The sequence below is a fragment of the Silene latifolia genome, chromosome 10 (assembly GCF_048544455.1).
Source record: "Silene latifolia isolate original U9 population chromosome 10, ASM4854445v1, whole genome shotgun sequence".
NCBI lineage: Eukaryota > Viridiplantae > Streptophyta > Magnoliopsida > Caryophyllales > Caryophyllaceae > Silene > Silene latifolia.
Window position 1 is genome coordinate 1,000,690 of NC_133535.1, and position 24,785 is coordinate 1,025,474.

At 38.7% G+C, this 24,785-nt stretch overlaps 3 protein-coding genes across 3 annotated transcripts; all 3 read left to right on the forward strand.

Moving 5' to 3' along the window:
• The first annotated feature begins 181 nt into the window (after positions 1-181).
• Positions 182-1,967, forward strand: LOC141604616 (uncharacterized). The gene is made up of 3 exons (XM_074423045.1): positions 182-310; positions 433-539; positions 1,208-1,967. The coding sequence occupies exons 2-3, from the start codon at positions 434-436 to the stop codon at positions 1,702-1,704; spliced, it is 603 nt and encodes a 200-aa protein (XP_074279146.1). The 5' UTR covers positions 182-310; position 433; the 3' UTR covers positions 1,705-1,967.
• A 1,006-nt stretch (positions 1,968-2,973) lies between these two features.
• Positions 2,974-8,065, forward strand: LOC141604617 (uncharacterized). The gene is made up of 11 exons (XM_074423046.1): positions 2,974-3,312; positions 3,465-3,522; positions 3,814-3,921; positions 4,469-4,606; positions 5,053-5,122; positions 5,198-5,253; positions 5,427-5,552; positions 6,424-6,563; positions 7,196-7,268; positions 7,347-7,421; positions 7,566-8,065. The coding sequence occupies exons 1-11, from the start codon at positions 3,176-3,178 to the stop codon at positions 7,851-7,853; spliced, it is 1,269 nt and encodes a 422-aa protein (XP_074279147.1). The 5' UTR covers positions 2,974-3,175; the 3' UTR covers positions 7,854-8,065.
• A 6,684-nt stretch (positions 8,066-14,749) lies between these two features.
• Positions 14,750-24,359, forward strand: LOC141604620 (uncharacterized). Its single transcript, XM_074423047.1, has 21 exons — positions 14,750-15,035; positions 15,769-15,845; positions 15,960-16,037; positions 16,162-16,296; positions 17,373-17,423; positions 17,759-17,899; positions 17,991-18,113; positions 18,264-18,341; positions 18,968-19,060; positions 19,163-19,285; positions 19,848-19,931; positions 20,837-20,935; positions 21,149-21,331; positions 21,674-21,749; positions 22,277-22,380; positions 22,461-22,720; positions 22,810-22,896; positions 22,985-23,215; positions 23,338-23,416; positions 23,665-23,728; positions 23,936-24,359. The coding sequence occupies exons 1-21, from the start codon at positions 14,951-14,953 to the stop codon at positions 24,046-24,048; spliced, it is 2,364 nt and encodes a 787-aa protein (XP_074279148.1). The 5' UTR covers positions 14,750-14,950; the 3' UTR covers positions 24,049-24,359.
• The last annotated feature ends 426 nt before the right edge of the window (positions 24,360-24,785 follow it).

Below are 24,785 nucleotides of genomic sequence, written 5' to 3' on the forward strand. Positions count from 1 at the left end.
CATTTTTATAAGAAAAATCATTCATTTATTTTTAATATATAAATGAGCTGTTTCTTTATAAACGGACTATCTCACGATGTGAAATCATCTCACGAAATAATCACTCTATCTAATGAACCAGTAGCACTTTTGAAGTATTTGTGACCATACTATATGATTTTATATTCCGGATATAATGCATGATTATTAAAAATTTGACCGTTACACTCCAAGACCTTTAAAATTCAAACAGCCGCCCATTATCTTTGTACTAGTCAATTTCTGAGGCTAAATTCCTCCATTTTTTCCTCCATTTTCACATCATCAGCAGGTATACACTTCATTATTTTTTTAATTGAATGATAGGAATACATTTACCAATTTTTGTAATGCCCAAGAAAAAACACTAAAAATTGTTTTTTTTTTTTTATCTTTTATTTGTCTAATTTGCAGAATGAAGACTGATCGGAAGCCTCCCCTTGCTAGATCTCCGATGCGGCCTCGCTCTCGCCGCGCTCTTAAACCGTCTAACACAAACACCCCTTTGCGTACTCCAACTGGTAATTTAATTTCACATACCTTAACTGATCCTGATCTTTTTTTTTTTTTTTCTTTTATAACGAGGAAACTCACAGTCGCTACCCATTAGCCAGAATAATCTTTGGTTAACATTTTCATGGAATAAAAATCGTTAACTCTTCTGGGTTATTTTAGGTTTTCATCATTGCTAGACTAGATTATTTGCTAATGATTCATATTTAATTCTATCAATTATCTGATTTTACGGATTAACGGGGCGAAACTACTGAATTTGAATCACATTAATTGATTTGTTTTTTTTTTTTTTTGGTTTTTTTTTTTGGTTTTTTTTTTTTTTTTTTTTTTTGATGTAGTGACTCAAATAAGAATGTTGCATAGCAGTGGCGGATTTAGGGGGGCTAATAGGGGCGCTCGTCCCCGTTGGCCAAAGAAAAATTCGCAAGTTTTGGTTAAAATCTCCGTAATTTTTTTCAAGTTTCCATTATGTCATTCAGTCATTACTTATTCGCCCCGGAGTTTTTTCGCGCCCCTAACTATAAATCCTGACTCCGTGTTGCATAGAACGACTTTATAATAGTTTATGGACATCATTTGTGAATTTAGAGTTTGACGACGGGTAAGGTGGATTCGATTACTGGACCTAATTCCGAAATTTAATAGGTTCCTTAATTTTTTCAATTGAATGCAGCTAGAATGACCAAACCCCAGATGAAATCAACAGATATAATGGCAGAACATCAAGCAATTTCAGTAGAATTAAGTGCTTTGTCAAAAATGGTGCAAGATGAACTTGCTGCAATGAATGCCAAGAACAACTATTCAACTGGTACAACAAAGTTAGGGTCTGGATTCGAGAAGGGTCAATTCTACGACGAGTACATTGCAATGAGGAATGAAAGACTAAGGAAAAAGAAAGCCGGAAATGAGGTGGATGAACCGAAAGCTGCCTACAGTCTTAGGGTTAAGGTTGATGCATCGAATAAGAAGGTATTCAAGAAAAAAGCCGAAAGTATAAGGAAATCTGTTGCTGCTAGTCCTGCTATTTATACTGTGGACCGGAGTCAGCATCCTCGGTATTCATTGAGGAGTACTGCTAAGAAGCCGCCATTGCCTGTGCCTATGAATGTCGAGGAGCAGACGCCTGCAAGGAAGACTGCTGCTGTTTCGAGATCAAGGAGAAAGTGACATACATTAGAGTCGCGTTTTGTTTAATGTCGTCAATGTTGTTGATGATGAGACCGACTCATATAAGCTTTGTTAAAATGTCTTGCATGATTTCTATGGTTTGTCCATCAATTGTGGACTGGAGAGTACACAGTTTCGTTTTAAAAGCTTGAACAATTTACATCATGGTGCTATTGAATAAATCATCAATAGTCAATTCATATAATGGATGGATGTGTGTCTGAAAAAAATCTCTCTTAATCTGATTATATAAGTTCGATTCACTTGACTCGTGATTTTCTTCCATACGAGTTCAGATCAATTTTGATATGATACGAGGTTCAATCAAGTTTTGGAACAATCCAAAAACATCCAATTCACATTTTCAATCGAATATCAACTCAAATATTCCAAAATATATTTCTCAATGTTTAGATTTATTTAGTCAGGTTTGAATTAAGTTCTCTAATATAGTTCTCCGTAGATAAGATGACTCATACAATGACGCATAATGAAAACAGATAATCGAGAGAGATTATAATAGATGCTTTGAAGTTTGAACTAAGAGGCAATCCAGAACGAGCCACTCAACCACCTCACATTCGTACACACTCTTCTATGTTCCCATTTTACATCTTCAATCGAATATCAATTCAAATATATCAACTCTATTTTTCCATGTTCACATTTATCTAGTCATAATTAAATTATGAATGTATCCGCCGTAAAGGAGTACTTACTTAAATTAGGTTCCCTAAAGTCATTGTATTTTATTTTATTTTTAACAACAGAAAATAATCGGATAAATTACACACATGATTTTAACGCAGCATCAATAGCTACATTGTGCGCTTTGCTATTCAAACGACTACTAGACACATGAATACATGATACTCTAAAATTGTACTCCCTCCTATTCGGAATAACTGTCCCATTTGCACAATGGCACGAAAATTAAGAAATGGAGTTAAAATAATGAAAAATATTGTATATGAGTAAGAATATAGGAGTTAAATAATGAAAAGTATTGAATATGATGGTTTATGGGTGGTTGATGTGGTAAATAAAGAAAAGAGTTAAGGGTAGGAAAGTAAAAAAACATGTCCAAATATGGCAAATGGGACAGTTATGTGAATAGACGAAAATAACAAATGAGACCGTTATTCTGAATAGGAGGGAGTAGATAAGATGACTCAGACAATAACCTATAAGGTAAACAAATAATCGAAATAATATAATTAATGTTTGAAGTTTAAACTAACACAAATAGGCCACCCACAAGAAGACACTCAGCCACCAAAACTCACGTTCGCATACACACTTCTTCTCTCTTCCCATTTGCAAAAGAACATGTAAAAAAGAACAGTTCCAAAAATGGAAGAATCAATCAACCACCATAACACATCACTAAACTAATTATTGATTTATTTTTATCTTCCCTTCAATATCTCTAACACCTTATACAGAAGATTTATATTCATCATATAATCATATGGATTGTTTTACCTCTAGATGTTGGATCTTTCTTTTTTACCTTTTTTACTGTCCAATTTTTTCAATTGTTCATTCTCAAACTGATCGTAACTCCTCCATTATTACTCCCATTAACCGCGATCTTTATCATTCAAGGTAATTTTCCATATTTTTTTGGGTTTTCGATGAATTTTTGTGGGTTGAATTTATTTTTTTGTTTTTCTCTTTACTTTTAATTGAATTGTACATTTTATTGCAGTAATTATTTGGGTGAAATTGAGGTTTTAATCTAGTGTGTTTTAATGCAGTGCTGATTTGATGAAGGAGATTGATGCGTTGGTTCATCGTCATCCAAATAAGTTTACTGTAAGTTAATTATGTCGATTTTTTTGCCGAATTCTGTGTTAGATAATGGTTAAGGTTTCATATTAAAGTCTTGTGTGAGACGGTTTTACGAATTACGATATCTTATTGTAAAACATTACCCCAGTGCCTCAATGGCTCCCGTAAAATTACGAGGTAAGGGGGATATTGATAGCCACTTTCACAGTGGTAATATTGTTAAACAAGAGGTGGTGTTACAATGATGTTAGGATAAAAACCGTCTTACACAAGTATTTGTGATTTACGATTCTTAGATGATGGACTTTGTTGCAGATAGATAGATTTGAAGCTGATAATAAAGGGTACCAAGCTAAGGTAGCTGTTGTAACATATTGTAGGGATAGAAATGAAGATTACAAGACCAAATTCCGAATCCTTCTTGTAAGTTTTTGCGACTTTATCGAGTTTTGATGTTAGGTGTGAAGAGCTCTTCTTTTAGGATTGTGTACCATTTTGTGTTATGCTTTCCAAAGTAGTCTAGATTAGAGAATTTGGAAATTGGAAGTAATTTACAATTTTTTGCAACCTCGATCAACTTTTTTGTCGAATGTGTTGTACTCCCTCCGTCCCTGTCATTTGTTGTCTTATTCCATTCGGGTGTGTCTCAATCAATTGCTGTCCTTTCTATTTTAGGATTGCATTTGATGAGCAATTTGATCCTTCACACCCAATTTGGTCCACTTGTCATCTTATAATTGGCCCCCTCCCCTTTCCTTGGTCTTTGTGCCAAAACCAAAGGACAACAATTGACCGGGACAGAGGGAGTAGTTTAGAGTAGAGAATTTGGAAATTGAAAGGTGTGATTTGAAGTATTTTGTAGTAGTGATATTTAATATAGAGATCTTTCTAAATTGGTTATTAGCGTGGTTAGATTTGTCTCAGATTGGTGATTGGTGGTGTCCTTGACAGATGATTCCTTGTCTTCCAGACTTTTGGACAGCATGGAAGGGAGCTCATTACATCTGAGCTTGCCTTGCGAATCCTATCTATTTTGAGTGAGGAAGAGTTTCTTCCCAATATGGACCGAACATCGTTGAATAACACACTCAACCAGCTTTTAATCAAGGTACTTTTCCCCCACCCACAAACACACTGATTTGATGTACACGTAAGGTCTAAGGTGGCAAGGATGATCTTCTGCTCCTATTGCTGGTGAAATACTGAAATGTAATCTCATTCGAAGTCTACGAGAAATGAAGTCAGATCAGCTGTAGTTATTTTTAGTGTTACTGGTTAGATTCATTGTTGTCAACCAAAGTTATGTATGCAAGACCACAACAGTATTACCCCAATGGCTCAAGGACTCAAGCAAATTGGGGGATAAGGGGGTCGGATTTATGCAACCTTTCCCAAGTGGTGTCCGCTGTTTCCTTATAACCCGTAATTGAAATTTGTATCAAGAGATGAATTGTGTGACTACTAATCTACTAGTTCACTGTAGAAAGGAAGAGTGCAGTCGGTCAAGCATGCAAGATCCATGCGACCTTGCATAATTGGTTAATTCATTTTCAGGTTGTACCAATGGAAAACTTGAACGGACGAAAGCTTGTGGAAGCAGGGGATCTTTGTGAAAGAAGAAATGGTCAGTACTTGACATAAGCTACATCGAATGAATATTAGGTTGTTTCTTTTGTTCCTGATGTTGTTTGTATGGCAGGAAGAGGAGTTGATCTCAACCGTAACTGGAGTGTAGACTGGGGGAAAAAGGAGAAGGTTAGTCCGAAATCAAATTCGTAATATTGCTGTGTGCACTCTATTTTTTTCCCCTTCATTTGGGTTTGTTGTAGTTGTAGACTTGTAGGTGACTTGCCTTAATTTTCTATTCTTCAGTTATTATTTGAGATTTTACGTGACTTGTTCTTTTTATGTATTGGTGTTTATAATAGGATTATGACCCTTATGAAGAAAATCCTGGAAATGGCCCTTTCAGTGAACCTGAGACACAAATCATGCGGAAACTGGCCCTGTCATTTGAGCCACATGTTTGGGTTAATGTGCACTCTGGGATGGAGGTAGGACGTTTTCTTGTTTTTATTATTATATATATAGGAATACGTGATTATGCACGTAGTCGCTAGTTCACTGAGAAGTAGTGAAATTTTAATCGGTGAAAGGGTGTGTACAGACTACTGGCCGGCAGTTGTTGCTGAATACAGATGACGTGCCTAAACAAACTGTTCGGATCTAATTGAACAAATTTTGTATTTTGCCTGCAAATAGGAAAACATGCAAACTTCTATTACCAAAAAGTTATGCCTGTTTTTTCTTAAGGATAACAAAATATACACATTATTGAACTGCTATTCAACCATAAATTGGCCTTTTGGCTTAAAACTTAAAAGGTTGTTCTTGTATTAATTGATGCTTAAGTAGATTAGAAGGCTGTTGATTAGCCTATTATGTTTCGAATAATAGAACATAGATTTATGTGGGTTGGCATCAACGATCGAGTCATTAGAGACAATTCTATTTCTCATAGCCCTTACATAACTCTCAAGAAGTTCAGTTATGTTTAGTGTTTGCTATTTCTTTTGCGAGGTGTGTGTGTATAGATTGTTACATCAGTGTTCAGAGGGCAACCCCATGGGACTTTATGTTGATAAATTATTCGTCTTCTTGCGTAGGGAAGAACTATTACTAAAGTACTCCAATGTATTCAGTTAGTCGAGTTAAGTTAGTTTCCTCAGTGATTTGTGAGAATGCAATTGGTTCATTTTCTTGTGTGGGAAGATCATTACTGAAGTACACTTCAATGTTATCACTTTTTAGCATGGTCTAGCAGTTGTTTTCGATATAGTTCTGTTGCTTGTTCATATGAAGATGCTATTACTGTGATGTAAGCTCCCTGCTAAAAATTGCAATCTCTCCCTTATCTTGTTTCAGGCTTTGTTTATGCCATATGACCACAAAAACACGACTCCAGATGGAGCACCTTCACTTAAGATGAGAGCATTGGTCACAGCATTGAATCATAGGCACTTCCGAGATCGTTGCATGATTGGTTCAGGAGGAGGCTCAGTTGGGTTAGTATTGTTTCACCAAAGATAACTGTGGCTTTAAATCTTCACACGTAGAACCTGCAATCAGTATATCAGTTCATGAGATATATTCATACAGTCAAACCTGAAGTTACCTGTCTTATCAAAGTTGATCCTTGTTCTTGTGAGCTCTATTTTGTGTAAGACGGTCTTCACAAATCTCTTCAGGATGTGCCACCAATTTTCCTATTTGTTCAATATATTTTAATGGGAAACAATACAACAACAACAACTACATTACCCCAGTGCCTCAATGGCCCCCGCAAATTGTGGGGTAAGGGGGGTCGGATGTACGCAGCTTTACGCTTGTGTTAACAACACAAAGAGGCTGTTTCCGAATGACCCAAGATGAAAATTGCGTCGAGAACTGCATCGAAGGACCACTACTTCACAAGAGAAAGAAGCGCAACCACTTTAGTGAGCCATTTTGCTTTATTCCATCATAATCTAGAACCAAAGAGTAATGAATCTTTGGCTCCATTGGAAATATGGAAACTTTAATGGGAAACAATATTCATAAAATTTAAACTAAAAGGCATTTGTATGTTCCGGGGCACCTTTCACTAGGGATCTCTCTTTGAGATTATTTGCATAGCTCATAGTGTGCTTTTCTATAGGTATCTTGCCCACGGGACGGCGACTGACTACATTTATGACGTGGCTAAAGTACCGATGGCTTTCACATTCGAGGTCTGTATGATTCTAACATAATTTCTGGACAAAATTGTTCATGTTTAATTATTCTGAAATTTGTGCTTTTACTTACAGATTTACGGAAATGAATCAGCATCATCGAAGGACTGCTTCAGAATGTTTAACCCAACAGATCAACACACTTTTAAGGTACAGTCACTTCAATCGCACTCCCTACGTCCCATTTAAATGTCGCCATTTGATTTCATCGGTCGAACTATGTCTACGTCGACCGTTATACCATATGCTGTTTCACTTTCACAAACCAACTCATACCTTGTTGTTCATCCACAGAGAGTTCTTAATGACTGGTCAGCTGCATTCTTCACAATTTTCAAGTTGGTGCCACGACAGTTGGGAGAAGCGAATTCCGAGAGAGAATCCGCGAAATGGGTTTCCATTGACGACTACTTAGATGGATATCTAATGGGGAGACGCAATCGATATGGGAAGAAGATGGAGGTGTTTGATCTGGGATTACAAGAGATCAGATCGTATTTTCGACTTTTCATGTTGTCTTGTGTTATATTGTTGTTTATGTTCTGTAGTAGAATCTCTAAGAGCAAGCTTCAGAGGCCTTAAGTTCTAGTACCGGTACCGCGATCCCTTGATGCCACTACTTGTAAATTCATGCCTTCTTTTGGGATTGAAGAAGGTGTGGCTAATATATTTCTGATATACCACATTGTTGTCCATTGATACATGTGATTTTTGAGATATAGAAAAGAAATCCTCACTTTTGTAATCCTGTTGTCCCGTTACTTATTGATCCGTCATTGCCTTTTCTACTCCAACCTCATATTCTCTCCGTCTCAATTATTTATTTACTTTTTTTTTTCTTTATGAGATTATTTTACTCAAAGGTGAATATATGAAAGTGTAATTAATTATAGAGGGACTACGTCTATTGAAACCCAACAATGGTTCTTATTCAGATACATAAACCAATTCATCAATCTCCTTTAGACTAAAAGTATTAACATTGTAGTCTCCTCTAGGGTTTTTATGAGGGTGCCAGTCCTAGTCCATCTCTGAGATCTCCTTATTTTCTGAAGGTTTTTCTTGCGATCTGATCGTAAGGAATCAGTCTTTTCTATACATCAATTCATCTAGTCTTATTCACATGGTGCGAGAAGAAGGAGGAGGGAGTAGGCGCGAAGGGAAGGAAGTTATGACGGCGGAGGATTCCTTTGATTGGGAGGCTGGAGAAACGGAGGAGGAGGCGCAAGAAACACAATTGTTGCTAATTGGAAAAATTTGGTCATCGAAGTCTATTAACGCAAAAGCAGCAGTAGACTCTATGCTTAAATTATGGTCATCGAAGGAAGCGATTGTGGGCAAATTACATGATGCGAAGGAAAAAACGTTCACGTTCAAATTTATGAATGAGAAGGACATGACGAAAATTTTAGACGGCCAGCCGTGGCATTTCGACAAGTTCATTTGGTGCTTTAATACCCCTAATGTTGACGGGAAAATGACAGATGTGCCGCTGCACTTGGTGCCGTTATGGGCCAGAGTTTACGATCTCCCTATCCGAGGGCGATCTAACGTGGAGAATGCCAAAAGGTTAGGTGCACAATTGGGGACTTTTATTAGTCTTGACGAGGCGCCGCACCCGGAGATGGAGAGGGCCATACGATTGAGGATTGTACATGACGTCAGGAAACCACTAAAACCTAAGGTAAATATCCGTCTCAACGCGGGTAAAGTAGAAGAATTTATGGTTAAATATGAACGTTTACCCACGTATTGCTATGGATGTGGAATACTCGGACATGGGGAAAAGGATTGTGACGAAGGTCCGTATGAAGAAGGGGAGTTACAGTTCGATGCCTCACTTAGGGCATCACCGTGGAAAGTTTTGAAGACGGTGGTGGAAATGAAGACTGATAAGGCGAAATCTTTAACAGCCGCTTTTGACCTAGAGTTTAAAGAAAGGGAGGCAGAAGCCATTGCCAATATGATTTCGAAATTGAATAGCATCGTCATTAAACCGAAAGCGAGACAGGAAAGTGCTGTGAAGGAGGTTCTAAATAGGTCTGCAGCAAGTGTAGAGGATACTAGGAGTGAGCGTGATAAGGTCGAAGGCTTGGAAAGGGAGGTAAATAGCAATAGAGAAGTTGAGAAGGTAGGACAGGTGCAGGAAATGCTTAGTGACCACACAGGGCAGCAGGTAGAGGTAGGGCTGGATGTTGGAGTGCATTTGTCGGGTGCATGGGAAGGGGGGCAGTATGGAAGTGGAGGGGGACAGGCGGAGGTGCTGGCTATGGCTGGGAATGGGAAGGGAGGACGTACATGGACAAGACTGAAGGGGGAAAGGAAGGAGGGTGAGAAAATATCAACGGAGGGAGGCATAAGTGGTAAACGAAGTAGGGAAGGAATGGTGGGGGAGGAGCAAGTATCTGGCAAAAAAACAAAACTATGCAGGGGTGCTACAATACCTGAGGCGGAGGTTGAGAGGACTCAACCCCGCCAGGCCCAATGAATCTCCTAAGTCTCAACTGCAGAGGGCTGGGCAACCCCGATGCAGTTGGAGGACTCCGTAACTTGTTGCGGAGAGAGGCCCCCGCTCTTGTATTTCTTTGCGAAACTAAGTTGAGCGGTAGTGAGTTACGACGTATGAGAGCTCATTTGAGTGATTATGAGGGGATGGAGGTAGATAGTGTAGGGAGGTCAGGTGGGTTAGCTTTCCTCTGGAGGAAGGGTGTAAATTGCGTGTTTCGGTCAGCTTCAGTCCATCACATGGACTTCGATGTACAGGATGCGGGAGGTACTTGGAGAGTGACGGGATTTTATGGATGGCCAGCGGTGTGTGATCGACATCTATCGTGGGAGCTTTTGAGGGAGCTGGGAGCGGGAAATGACGATAGACCTTGGGTGTGTGTCGGCGACTTTAATGAAGTCCTATTCGCGACTGAAATGAAGGGAGGGCACCGATTACAATGGCAAATGAATAATTTCAGAGAGGCAGTTGACGATTGTGGGCTTAGGGACGTGGATTTTGACGGGTACGAATTTACTTTTGATAATGGACAAGCGGAGGAAGATAATAGGCAATCACGTATAGACCGGGCAATGGGTAATGAGCGATGGTTTGAAATGTTTCCGAGAGCGAAATTAATTCATATGGATAGGGAATGGTCGGACCACGCTCCGATTAAGCTCTTATTGAATGCTAGGGGAGAAGAACAGGGGTCGAATGGTGGGCGAATTTTCAGGTTTGAGCAAATGTGGGTGGGTGAAGACGGGTGTGAGGAAGCAATAAGGAAAGCGTGGGACTTTAATGATGATAATCTGTTCAATACCATTTCGATATGTGCTAAGGAGCTGCAAGAATGGAAGGGAATTAGGATTGGGAAAATCTTGCGAGATATCAAGGCAAAGAGACGGAGGTTAAAGCAGCTTAATGAGGGTGGGAGATCGCAAAGACTGATAAATGAACGGAAAACTCTCGTTAAGGAAGTGGCGAAACTGCTTAAACAGGAGGAAATTTATTGGAAACAGAGGTCGAGAGCACTTTGGCTAAAGGAGGGAGATCGTAATACCAAATTTTTTCATAAGAAAGCGGGGCAAAGGAAAGAGAAGAACCATATTGCGAAACTTGTTGATGATAATGGGCAGGAGCACGTGGGAACGGAGGCCGTAGGGCTGGTGGCTAGACAGTACTTCATGAAGCTGTTCGAATCAGGTAGGCCGCAATTAAATGACTCGATTACGGATGTGGTGGCTGATCGAGTATCCGAGAGCATGAATGAAGGATTAAAAGTCGATTATAGTGAGGAGGAAGTCTTTAATGCGCTCAACCAAATGCATCCTCTTAAGGCCCCCGGACCGGATGGGATGAACGGCCTCTTCTACCAAACCTACTGGCACATTGTCGGTCCTTTAGTTTTGAAAACTACACTGCATATCCTCCGGGGTGGTCAATTTCCACCGGGTCTAAATAACACGCAAATAGTGCTCATACCCAAGAAGAAGGCGCCGGATAAAATTGGTGACTTTCGCCCCATCAGCCTATGTAATGTCGTGTATAAGCTAGTGGCGAAAGTACTAGCGAATAGGCTTAAAGTGTTTTTAGGGGAAATCGTATCTGAGAACCAATCGGCGTTTACTCCGGGTCGCTTGATCACTGATAACATTCTTGTAGCCTTCGAGATTTTCCATCACATGAAGAACACGAGGACGGGAGATGGACATATGGCTCTCAAATTAGATATGGCCAAGGCGTATGATCGGATTGAATGGGATTTCCTGGAACGAGTCCTTCTGCGAATGGGGTTTGATGCCGGATGGATTGCTAATGTCATGAAATGTGTTTCCTCGGTCCTCTTCACCATCCGTGTAAATGGCAAGCTTACAGAGGAATTTAAGCCGAGCAGGGGCCTTCGTCAGGGAGACCCTTTATCCCCATATCTTTTCATATTATGTGCGGAGGTGCTTTCGGGTTCGGTTAGGAAAGCTATGGAAGATGGGGCTATCAGAGGGGTTAGAGTGGCTGCGAGTTCTCCAATGGTTTCACATCTCCTTTTCGCGGACGATTGCATCTTGTTCGCCCGTGCAAAAGAATCAGAGGTTCGGAAAATTAAAGAAATTCTAACCCGTTACGAGGAAGCGTCGGGGCAGCTGGTGAACTACAATAAGACAACAGTCTCATTCAGCCGTGGAACCAGGCCGGAGAGAAGAGCCCAAGTCGTGGATTGGTTGGGTGTGCGAGCTGTTGAAGAGCAGGATAGATACCTCGGGCTGCCGACCATTGTTGGGCATTCGAAGCAGGTTATTGCCCGGGTTATCAGGGACAAACTTAGTAGGAAATTGCAAGGATGGAGAGGTATGCTTCTATCGAAGGCAGGGAGGGAAGTATTGATAAAGGCTGTGGCCCAATCGATTCCCACCTATGCGATGAGTGTCTTCAAGCTACCAAATAATTTTTGCGACGAACTACGGTCCCTGGTTTCTCGTTTCTGGTGGGGTTCGGAGAATGGAAAGAGAAAGATCCCATGGATTTCGTGGCTACATTTGTGCAAACCGAAATGTCAAGGAGGGTTGGGCTTTCGAAATTTCCACGAGTTCAACATGGCTCTCCTAGGGAAACAAGCGTGGCGAATGCTTACGGAGCGCAATTGTCTTATGGTGCGTGTTTTGGGGGGCAAGTACTTTCCCAATCGATCTTTTATGGCCGCTGATCTTGGGTCGAACCCAAGCTATACTTGGAGAGGGATTTTCGAAGCTAGGGAGACGTTAATGGTGGGTTTAAGACGCAGGGTAGGGAATGGACTTAGTACTCGTGTGCGGAACGATCCGTGGATAGCGTGGCTCTTGCTCTCGCAGGGTGATTACAAACAGAGGAGATTATGACCCGAATATGATGGTGGCGGACACCTACTTACGGTGATGGATGCGGGTGGGATACGCATAAGGTACGCTCTATTTTCCTACAAATTGATCAGCAGCGTATCCTCAATATGCGGGTGGGGAGGCAGCACGAGGAAGACATATGGCTTTGGGACTTGGAGAAGAATGGAAATTACACGGTGAAGTCTGCGTATAGGGCGTTGGCTGGGAATTTAGAGACGGGTGAAGAACAGTCGGATAGGGGAAGAGAACGATGGTTGTGGAACAAAATATGGAGGATGAGAGTGCTACCTCGAGTCAAAATATTCTTTTGGCAATTTTGCTGCAATGCAATCGCTACTAAGCGGAATATAGCATCCCGTATAAGGTCTTTTGACACGTCTTGTCCGGTTTGCTTATGTGAGGTGGAGACTTGTCTCCATCTCGCACGGGGTTGTGGGTGGGTGGCTGGGCTGTGGGAAGGATTGGGACTGGAGATACCGTCGATTGCAGGATTTGAGGGGGTGAGGGAGTGGGTGGAAGCTGTGCTTAGGGAGTTAAGTGAGGAGGAGACAGTGAGGTTCGTGATGGGAGTTTGGGCAGTGTGGGAGGTGCGGAATGGTGTGGTGTTTGAGGGGCGGGATGTTCAGTTGAGACGTGTGGTGGCTAGAGTAAACGAGCTGTTGAAGGAGATGGAGGAGGTGGAGGTGACTACTGTTGAACAGAGGACGAGAAGAGAACGGGGGGAGAGTGGAACGAGGCCAGGGGAGGTCCGAGGGTGGAAAAAACCCAGTCACGGATTGGTCAAAATTAACGTCGATGCGGGAGTTAAAGAGGGAGATGGGATGGGTATTGGAGTGGTTTGTAGGGATGAGCATGGGACAGTCCAATGGGGATGGGCAGAGAGACGGAGGGAGGAGTTCACAGCTCGGGTGGCGGAAGCAGAGGCGGTGTTAGTTGGATTGCAGCTTGCCAAGCGGATGAAGGCTCGAGATATTTGCATCGAAGGCGACTGTAAAGAGCTCATTGAGGCACTTCAGCATGGTCATACTGGACGGAGTGATTTCCACGTTGTCATAGAGGAGATTAATTTGTTTTGTCGTAATTTTAACTCCGTTTTTTGGTCTTTTAGTAGTAGAAACTTTAATTTAATTGCTCATGAACTAGCTCATTTTTGTAAGGTTGGTGGTAGTCTGTTTTTCGATAATTCGACCATTCCAAGTCGTATTGTTGATCTTGCAGCTGCCGATTTGAATGGAAGAAAGTAAACCCGTGGGTGGGTTTTTCTCAAAAAAAAAAAAAAAAAAAAGTATTAACATTGTATTATTCCCGCTCAAGTTTCCGCTCATCTTCCCCCCATAGAGAATATTTTCTTCTAGAATATTCCCTTCTAATATATTGTAGTCAAAATATTTTAGTCAACTCATATATGGAATATTTCTACTACAATATTCTACACAATTAATAATAATATTGTCGTCAATCACTATGCCCCATATATGGAATATTTTTTATGGTTATGTTTTATATATAAAAGTACATTTACATTAAATTAAATTCATATTCAATTTATTAAAATAATATTAATACACTAAATCTCTAGAATTAACCTTTATAAAATTACCGTGCTGTAGCACGAGTTGCTATACTAGTTCAAGAGTATACGATTAACTTAGTGCAATTACACTTTATGAAGTCGGTCAAAACGTTAATATAAGTTCACCCAAGTAAACTTAAACTTGATTAGATTCAACATAATGTAACTTCAATCTACTAAACTTAACTTACTTAGATTTAAACTGGTTAACTTAATTTTGTTTATTGTATTTAACAAACTAATTAAATTTCAATTAACTTAAATTAACTTAACTAAATCGAGTTTAACTAAATTAAACTAAATTTATTAGTCTACCTGAACCAAAATAAAGTAAAGTAATTGAAATTAGGTCTAACTAAATCGAATTTAACTAAATTAAACTAAATTTATTAGTCTACCTGAACCAAAATGAAGTAAAGTGAATTGAAATTAGGTCTAAAAAACACATCCTAAATTTCATTCGATTTTTCATGAATCTTATACTCGGTTAGACAAAACTCATTGTATTTTTCATTTAAAACCGTCTCATATAAATTCCCGAACTTTTTAAAAACAACGGAATTAGGGATGACCTAATAACGACCAAGTTGAAGTTGGTAAATAAACCCCTTCATTCTCCAGCAGCAACAATTCTCTAGGGTTTTATCAGTTGCCCGCCAACTCTAAGCCACCATCACTCTCCACCTTTCGTCACTCCATTTTCTCTCTTTCTTCTACATTTCTCCGCCGCCATAGCCGCGGCGTAGCCATGGGAGGTCGAGCTCAAGTCAATAAAGCTCATAAAACTCGCTTCTCTTCCAAATCATCTCGTAATCTTCATAAAACTATCAAAGGTCGCTTTACTTCTCGCTCTCTCTTTTTTAATGTTTGATTTTATGTTATTATTGTTGTTTTTGATTGTTTGCGTTATGTGAATTAACTGGAGAAGCATCAAATTACGGAGAATGTGAGGTATTTGATTGAGTGCGTGATGTGAATTAAGCAGAGAAGTATCTAATTACGAAGAAATAGAGGAAATTGATGATTGTTTGTTTGATATGAATTGATTAGATAAGCATAAAGTTACGAATTACGAAGAATGTGAGGAATTTGATTGTGTGCGTGATGTGAATTACTAGATAAGCATCAAGTTACGAAGGATGAGAGGAATTTGATCGTGTGCGTAATGTGAATTAGTTAGAGAAGCATCGAATTACGTAGAATGTGAGGAATTTGATTGTGTAAGTGTTGTGAATTAATTAGAGAAGTATTTAATCAGGAAGAACTAGAGGAATTTGACTGTTTGTTTGATATGAATTTTTTAGATAAACATCAAGTTAAATTACTAAGAATGAGAGGATTTTGATTGTTTGTGTGATATGTATTGATTCGATAAGCATCAAACTACGAAGAATGTGAGGCATTTGATTGTGTGCGTGATGTGAATTAATTAGAGAAGTATCTAGTTACGAAGAATGAGAGCAATTTGATTTGATTGTTTGTTGATGTGAATTGATTAGATAAGCATAAAATCAAATTACTAAGAATGAGAGGATTTTGATTGTTTGTGTTATTTGAATTGATTAGATAAGCATCAGATTACGAAGAATGAGAGGAATGCTGGTAAGCGTGGTAAAGCTGCTCGTCGTCAGCAGAAAAATATGGTAATTTTTAGTATATGATTGATATTTCAATCAATTTAGTCTTGATTGTGTTGTTTTATTTGATGGATTGTGATTTTAGTGATTAAGTATGTTTTTGTTTTGTTTACTTTGTAGATTCGTGATAAAAAGATTGCTGCGGATGCGAATAAGAAACGAGCTATGAATTCTCCGAATAGTCCGCCACGTATTATTGTGAGTTTGTATCAGTTTCTGTGATTGTTGCAAGAGGAAAATTGTAATTGCTGAAGTGATATAATTTTTGTTAGGTTATCGTTAGCATGTTGTAATTTATTGAATTCAAATTGGTGATGAATAGGTTCTATTTGGATTGTCTGCTTGTGTTGATTTGGATTCAGTCGAAAGAGATTTAGCTGCGCTACTATCGCCTACGAAATGCAGTAATGAAGTGTTCCCTACGGTTGTCTCTTCTGAGTACAGGATACGAGCTACGGTACGACATTTGTTCTTTGTTGCATGATTCTGGATATCTGAAATACTTACTTTCATATTTCTGTTCTCGTTTTTGAGTTGCTAGGTGTATATAGGATTCACTGTCGTATGTTGTTGTGTTGTTCAGCTGATAAGAAGATTTTACTTGTGTTTGTGCTCTTTCAAAGGAAAAAACTGAAGGAGCTTGTTAGATAGTAGTTGCAAAATGCACATCATCTTAAGAAGAGATAGTTATTGACAAACTAGTCCGTTACGTAAAACTTCAGGAACTTAGGGATTAATGGGTTATTATTTCTTTCTTAGTTGCCTATTATTCTCGAATATCGATTGTGGCTTTTGAGTGAGGTGCTTGCTACTGTTATCATGCTTTGAGCATTCTTGGCGCTTATACCTGTAAGGCTACTTATTTAGCTTATTTGTGGACAAATGTCGGATGTTTTAAGGTCTCGCTTGAATTGAGGAATTTGTAGGCGAGGGAAAGGAAGAGGTACAATTTTCGGTGTTTGGTGAGCATATAGTCTTTGAGGGAAATGGAGGGATCCATTTTTCCTCCTTCAATCCAATTGAAAATCCCTTGAAGACAAAAGGTTTGGTGGGAAGATTTATCTACTTTATTCCCCCTCGCCTTTTGTCCTCGAATACTATCCAAACATATTGCAAGTGTTGCTTGGGATTTTTTTTGGAATTATATGACTAGAAGTCCCCCTTCTCGTCCAACAACCGCGTGAACTGGTAATAGCATCTTATATTTTGACCGCTGCCCCATCCTAGAGAGATGGCCATCTTTCTGCATGTCCTATAATGTTTGATAGAGTGTTGCTTGGGTCATAGTGCTTTATCCGACTCTCTTTTTCATAGGATTTTTGTGGTGCTATTCTTTCCTTTGGAAAACTCCCAAGGACCTAATAATAGATTTTATTGATTTAATTCGTTACCAGATTTATTGGTGTTTGACCAGTTGTTTTATATAGTTTCATCTGAGTCTTGTTGTCATGTAGTCAGATGCGGCCTCCAATGATTAAAAAATAAATATCCTCACATGTATAAACAAAGTCTATTGGTGATTGTTGGTTGTAGGTGCTCAAAGCTCCTCACGGTGATCTGTCCTCATGCATGGAGATGGTTAAGGTATTTTTGATTCATCAACTCCATTAGTGATGTTTCCATTCCAAATGCTTTTGAAAATTCATTGTTCTTCGCCTTCAAATATCATAGATAGAAAAAATGGCTTTCTAATGCTTTCCTACTTGTCCAGTAAAGTGGTAAGGGAAAAGGCTCTGTACATCCGACCTCCTTAACCTGCCATATGCCAAAGCCTATAAAGGCACTTGGTTAATGTTGTTTTCTTAACTCGATTAGCTGGAATCTGCACCTTACTAGTTGAAGGTTTTATGTAATCATTCGCTAGAGTTTCTTATGTTTTCTTTATAACGGTGTTATTTCGGATGACCATTTCTGCACAGGTTGCTGATTCTATTGTTTTTGTCGCTTCGGGAAGTTCTCCGTACTTGGAAGGCTCGCCTGACTATATTGATCCATTTGGTGAACAATGCCTTTCTGTATTTAAATCCATAGGCATGCCAAGCATTGCTGTCTTAATTCGTGTAAGCTACTAGTTTTCTTGTTTGTGTTCAGAAAAATTTCGATTCTGTGAAATTCTTAAAATATTTTTTGATCCCTTTCATGTGCTTTCAGGATTTGCCAAGCGACCTAAAACGAAGACATGAAGCTAAGAAATTATGTATTACTAGTGTTTCTTCTGAACTACCTTACGGATGTAAATTTTTCCCAGCAGATACAAAGGATGAGCTCCACAAGGTAACATGTTTGAGCCGTATTTACTATGTATCAATTTTATTGTTGCTTTAACCTTGAGCAGTCGATGTTGGTATTTATTTGTATTCATTGCTATTTATGTACAAGTGAATTGCTGTGACACGTGTTTGTTCTCCTTCATTGTTGATGCAGTTTATGTGTCATTACAAAGAGCAAAGTTTGGTGTCTCCCATTTGGAGAAACCAGAGAGCTTATGTCACCACTCAAAAGGTTTATATCTCCCAAAATTTCCTTTATGAATTATGTTACACATCTAGCATTTGTTAGCATGCTCTTTGTTTGAGCTGTATATCAAGGAAACATGCATGTCTTCAACTAAAAACGCACTATCTAGTATCCATCGTTTTCTTTATAATAGGGGCATATGCATTTCTTAGGCTAAAAACACACTATCTTCAATATATATTTTGAAGTACAAAGAATTTACATTTTGGTGATCAGATGACGTAGAGCAGTGCTAATGTTTCAGTATCAAGTTTGGCATGTTCTTGCATCTATCTAGATTATACCTTCTCCGTCCATTTTGCTTTCTGTAAAATCTTGTCTACGGTTTCCTTTGAAGCAGAAGGTGGTCTGATGAAGGTTGTTTCCTTCTAAATCACTGGTAGGATTATGCATTGCAGATAAGCCATATGTTGTATTCACAGTCCAGACTCCAGATTATCCCCATTCCTTTAATCACCGAGCTTTCTGTTTGAAAGTCGTGAGCATGTAGCTCCTTTCACAGTTGTCTTCATCAGCTATAAAAGTGCTCAAGCTCAACTATATATGTCCACACATTTTTATTGATATCGCAAGCACTGCAGCTTTTGTATACTGATTCAAATTTCTTGTAGGTGGACATGCTTGATCACGACTCTGTTGCTGGGAAATGTACCTTCGTGCTTACAGGCTATGTTCGTGCTCGTAGTATTTCTGTGAATCAATTGGTAATATTTCCTAGTCACCTTCTTGTCTCTCTTTAACTTGATGTTATTCACTATCAGAAACATATTGTGGTAATTAACTAATTATTCATTTTGCTTAACTAGATTCATGTTGCTGGTGCGGGTGATTATCAACTCTGCAAAATTGATATCCTCAAGGATCCGTATCCCCTGAATCCAAGAAAGGGACAGGACGTGATGGATGCTGATGATGAACACAATGTAGAGGTAAGATTACTAAGATTGTCAGTCTGTTGTAAATTATAAGATACCTTTTCTTCTGCTCCAGCTTATTACACTTTAGAGTTTTAACTTATGGGTGTTGATTACTTAAGTATGCTGAAATGGCATCTGCTGCTTTAATGCTAGAAATACAAACATCGTGCAATACTGCAATTGGTTATGTCACTGAGGCTTAATCGTTTTTCCTATTCCTTGTTATCTGTTTGTTTCATTCTAAATGGAAGGTAATACGTGAGGTCGATTCAAACATTGGGGAAGTTTCAGGAAATTTGATTCAGTTTTGTTCGCATAACTGCAATCCTTTTTATCTTCTCCCATTTTTGGTTGATGCTGCATGTAGCTTTAGTAGTAAAATATTAATTATTTTTACTTCTTTGTGCTTTATACGTCTGTTACAGTAGTTTGTGTGATGGGGAAAAAAATTTAGGATGAGCTAGCTGTAGCAGTTATTCTGAATTTTTTTTTTTCTTGGTGCTGTTGAGTTTGATATAGTTGTACTTTTGAAGTTATTGATATGCTTACCATGCATATTTGTGGCTCTTGCTAGGTACAACGATCTTTGATCCCTGACAGTTTGAAGCAAGAGCCTTTACTTACCGAAAATATTCCAGATCCTCTTGCTGGAGAACAGGTATCCCTCAGTAGTTTTGTTTTTGGTACTTGAAAGTTGAAACTCTTTTATTTGATGATATACTCTGTTATCAGCTGTGTTGTGTCTATAACATATCCCACTTCATTGGTGGTTATTTCCATGACAATTGGAAATTGTATACTGAGTTGTGCTTGTAAGAGGTGGTCAAGGTAATTGCCTAATATTAGATATAGAAATCGACTTTCTTTGTCTGTCAAATCTAATCTTACCATTGAAGTTAGTGGCTGTTGTGGCTTTGTAGGAAATGTGTTAGTTGTGGATTTCTGGGAAATGTGTTAGTTGTGGATTTCTTTTATGAGCTAATACTCCTAGAGTGCTTAATCATCTTGTGACATCATCCCAGGGAGTACAGTTTTACTTTTTAGCAAGATTCCTGCCTTAGCTTGTTGACTTCATTCATTAATGTTTTTATATAAGGATACATAAGGAATTCTCGAAAATGACCACCATGAGTGTGTTTTCCGGCTGATTGCGCACCCAGTGGTGATAGCAAGGCAGGTTTGTGGTCGGGATTTGGCGAGTGGGTGGTGGCAACTCTTAGTTGTATGGCGTAGTTGATCACCAGTGTAGGTGGTGATAAAGTGGTGGACCACTGGTGGCTAGATGGGACTGTGAATTTGGTTTTCTTAATCAAACTAAATACTAATAAGGGCTTGCTGTAAATATTGTCCACTTCATTTATTAGTGTATTATGTTGCTTTTTTTAAGAACCGTGTATGAAGCATGTGAGAGGAACAATAAGATGTAGAGGGAGTAGCAGTTTCATTTTTTGGGGTCGTCCAGAATAGACGAGTGCCCTACCCCCTTTTTGCAGAGCCTCTGATGCATTATTGCTGCTGTTTAACCACTAGATCAAATTTTCATGATCATGTTTTTCTTCTCAGACATGGCCGACAGAGGCTGAAATGGCTGATGCAGAGGAGGATCGAAAGCAGAGAAAATCGAAGAAGAAGAAACTTCCACCAGGCACTTCAGAGTATCAGGTTTGTGTCTTTTTGGGTTAGCTTTTGTTTTCTTTCTCCCTCATTGTAGATGTCTGTAACATAAGCAAAGAAGCTGAACTGCTCAAGTTACCTATCTTCTAGGTTTTCTTAAATTTTCTTGGTTCAGTTAATATATGCTATGCACATGACGTTGAAAGTTAGTTTTTTTTGTTGCATAGCAATAGCAAATTAATTGGATTGTCCCTTTTTCAGGCGGCTTGGATCTTGGATGAGAGTGACGAGGATGATTTAGGAAGTGTTGACGAGGAAGATGAGGACATGATGTTGGATGAAGAAGATAATGGTGTTTCCAGCAAATATGACTTCGATGAAGATCAAGCCTCACTTGATTTGGGTGCCTCTGATGAAGAAACAGAGACGGATTCAGTTATGGTGGTAAGTTCAACTGCGAATGATAATCAGCTATTTCTCTTTAATTTATTCTTTTGGGTTAATAGCTTTTAATTCATGTGGCACTCGTTGTAGTTCAAGTTGTAACATTGCAAATGTTATGGAAGCTGGGCCTTTTTTTGTATCCATACGTGGCAGTTCCATATAGTCCAAACAATTTTTTCGGTCAGCTACGACACAGATATAACATATAGAAGCTTTTATCCTTTCGTGGATCTGGGTCCTTTTCCTTTACAAATCATGCACTCCACTCATGACTCATGCATGGAGTATTTTTGAACTTGTCTGTGACTGAGTTCTGAAATTCTCATTATTTTTTTTTTGCAGGATGGAGAGAACTTGACGAGGGAGCAGATAGAGCAGGACATAAAAAGACTGAAAGATGCTCATGCAGAAGATGAGGGTAAATATTCCATGTCCTAATTTGTTTTCCAGTTCACCCCTATATGAGCTTTCATTTATCTACACCGAATAATCGGACATCATAGTGGTAACATTTACTCTTTGGTTAAGAGAAGAATAGGAGATAAAAGGAGGGGAATGGGTTAAACTAGTGCGTTTGGCTAATTCTAGTTATCTGTGTGCTAATATCATCAAATGGGGAATCTGTGCAAAATAGTTTGAATATTATTGTTCTTCATCCTTGAATGGTATAGTAGTTTCTTAACGTAGAAACACTATTGTCTCTACTTTGACCTGAAATCTTGCATATAATATGAATTAATTGATTTTTGCAGATATTGTAGTTCTTAACTACAGAAACACCATTGTGTCCACTTTGACCTGAAATCTTGTACGGAGTATATAATATGAATTAATTGATTTTTGCAGAGCATATGTTTTTTCAGTTGGGAACCTAATACATCTGATATTTTTGGTGTTTGCTGTTTTTTCTTTGTTTTGTTTGCTAATTTACAACTCGTCTTGCAGAGTTTCCTGATGAAGTAGATACTCCTCTAGATGTGCCTGCCAGAAAACGTTTTGCCAAGTACAGAGGCCTCAAATCCTTTAGAACATCTCCGTGGGATCCAAAGGTAATACTTTTTGCTTGATGAGATAGCATCATTCTCGACATTTAGGAGCTTGGCTAACCAGTTATTTCGTGAATGATTAGGAATCTCTACCAGCTGAGTATGCTAGAATATTTGCGTTTGATAACTTTGCAAGAACTCAAAAGCACGTGCATGCTAAAGCTTCGGAACTAGACAAAGATGATAGGGATGACACTGTAACCCCTGGCACATATGCAAGGCTCTATATCAAAGAAGTACCTCTTAGCGTTGCTTCAAAACTGTATACACGTGCGAAGACTATGCCCATCATATCATGCGGTCTATTGCAGCATGAGTCTAAGATGTCCGTCCTTCACTTCAGGTAAAGATGTCTTTTGGCTTTAGCCCTTGTTACCTGCTATGTTATTTTTATTTTTGACTGGATAAATTATAATGATCTATTTTTTTCAGCGTCAAAAAGCACGATAGCTACAGTGAGCCAATAAAAGGGAAAGAGGAAATGATATTCCATGTTGGCTTTCGGCAATTGGTTGTTAGGTAAGCTTCTTACCGTTGATTCGTTGAAGCTCTTCTCTCTGTTGTTCTGTCTTTCAATTTACTGAAGCTATTAACTTGTTATGGGAAGGCCAATATTTTCTACCGACAACACGAATTCGGACAAGCACAAAATGGAGAGATTTCTTCATCCTGGATGCTTCTCCGTCGCTTCTGTATATGCTCCAATTTCATTTAGACCTCTTCCTTTGATTGCCATGAAGAGCAAAGGGGATTCTGATTCACCGGTCGTAGCTGCTGTTGGTTCATTGACTAGTGTTGACCCAGACAGGATAAACTTGAAGAGAATTATATTAACTGGGTATATACAGTCCTCTACTCCTTTTATGATTGCTGCAAAGTTAATATTATATTTTCTTCAAATTTATGGTTTGGTCTTTCAGAAATGTTTATTCTGAGTGTTTGAAAACTACATTCATGCAGTTACCCCCAACGAGTATCAAAAGTTAAAGCTACCGTGCGATATATGTTTCATAATCCTGAAGATGTGAGATGGTTCAAGGTATGGTTTTCTGCTGCCCTAGAAAAAACATGCAAAAGCTTCTTTGGTGAGAGTATTTGTTTTTTTAAACCTGGACTTTTTCCGGGACTCGTATTTGCACGACCTTATTTGAGGTCGTTCTAGTGCATATATATCTTTGCATTGTATCCACCCACCCACCGTATACACAAATCTCAAATGAACTTGGTGGGACCTAAAATTTAGTTAATTTGTTAATCTGAGCTCACTCAAGTGGCTAAATTGTGCAGCCTGTCGAATTGTGGTCAAAATGTGGTCGTCGTGGGCGTATCAAAGAGCCTGTTGGCACACACGGTATGTTTCCTGCATACTCTCTAATCATACAGAGTGTTGGCTTCCTCAATGTTTTGTATCGCTTTTTCTTCTTGAATTGACTCCTTAACAAATTTTCAGGAGTCCTTCAGCTAAATATTGACAATCTTTGTTAACCAACCTCCGATCATTTAGATAAATGTGTGAAAAGTTTGATCGAATTTTGATGTATGTTTATTTGCATAACAGGAGCAATGAAATGTCTCTTAAACGGTGTCCTTCAGCAGCATGATACAGTGTGCATGAGCTTATATAAACGTGCATACCCCAAATGGCCTGAATCCAAGTATCCATTACTTTGATTCTCAAATTGGGAAACTGGATGACATACTTTGCAGATTCTCAATACAGCTCAGTTATAACTGCTATTGCTGTGATCGGGAATGAAGCACTGGTTCCGATATCATTCTTTTCATGCCATTCGTCTTCCATTTAGTTGTCTGATTTGGTTTTAAATTATACAAAGGATGGGATTGCGAGTGTCATACAATTTTGCAACCATTATTTAGGCTTAATGATGTGATAATCAAACTGTCCTGTATTATCTATATAGTCTCTTGTATTCTATGACTTGTATTTTTAATCAGTTTAGTTATTTCCCTTTTTTCAACCAGTGGATACCTTTGGTTTAGATGACAACCCTGAGCCTATTTTATTCCTCTTTCGATCCAATTTTGTTGTCCGCTACTTCCTCTCAAGTTTTTCTCCAAATCAATTGACCTCTTTCTACTTTCAGTAAGACTGACTATAATTAGGTGTGAGTTTCAGGTTTTTATGTGTTTGGGGATAATTACACCAAAAAAATTAGAAAAGTTTGTGTTTGGTCTTGAAATATGGCTGTCCTAAAGATAGACAATAAGTCTTGTTTCAGACGGTTTGAAAAAAGACGGATCAAAAGTCACCATTTTTTTAATAGTGTGTAACCATTTGAAGACAAAATATTATTAACTAAAATTCTTACTTTTTAACTTGGAAATGATGGTAATATTTTATCAGAAAATAGCAATATTTTATCATAAAATGGATACATTTGGTCAGA

Bases quoted from the DNA above. Each gene is read 5' to 3' on its own strand.
- LOC141604620 (XM_074423047.1), top strand. From the start codon at position 14,951: ATGGGAGGTCGAGCTCAAGTCAATAAAGCTCATAAAACTCGCTTCTCT. The intron at 17,424-17,758 runs GTATTTTTGATT...ATTTCTGCACAG, and splicing joins CATGCATGGAGATGGTTAAG to GTTGCTGATTCTATTGTTTT. The intron at 22,897-22,984 runs GTAAGCTTCTTA...TGTTATGGGAAG, and splicing joins TTTCGGCAATTGGTTGTTAG to GCCAATATTTTCTACCGACA.
- LOC141604617 (XM_074423046.1), top strand. From the start codon at position 3,176: ATGGATTGTTTTACCTCTAGATGTTGGATCTTTCTTTTTTACCTTTTT. The intron at 6,564-7,195 runs GTTAGTATTGTT...GCTTTTCTATAG, and splicing joins TCAGGAGGAGGCTCAGTTGG to GTATCTTGCCCACGGGACGG. The intron at 7,422-7,565 runs GTACAGTCACTT...GTTCATCCACAG, and splicing joins CAGATCAACACACTTTTAAG to AGAGTTCTTAATGACTGGTC.
- LOC141604616 (XM_074423045.1), top strand. From the start codon at position 434: ATGAAGACTGATCGGAAGCCTCCCCTTGCTAGATCTCCGATGCGGCCT. The intron at 540-1,207 runs GTAATTTAATTT...AATTGAATGCAG, and splicing joins CCCTTTGCGTACTCCAACTG to CTAGAATGACCAAACCCCAG.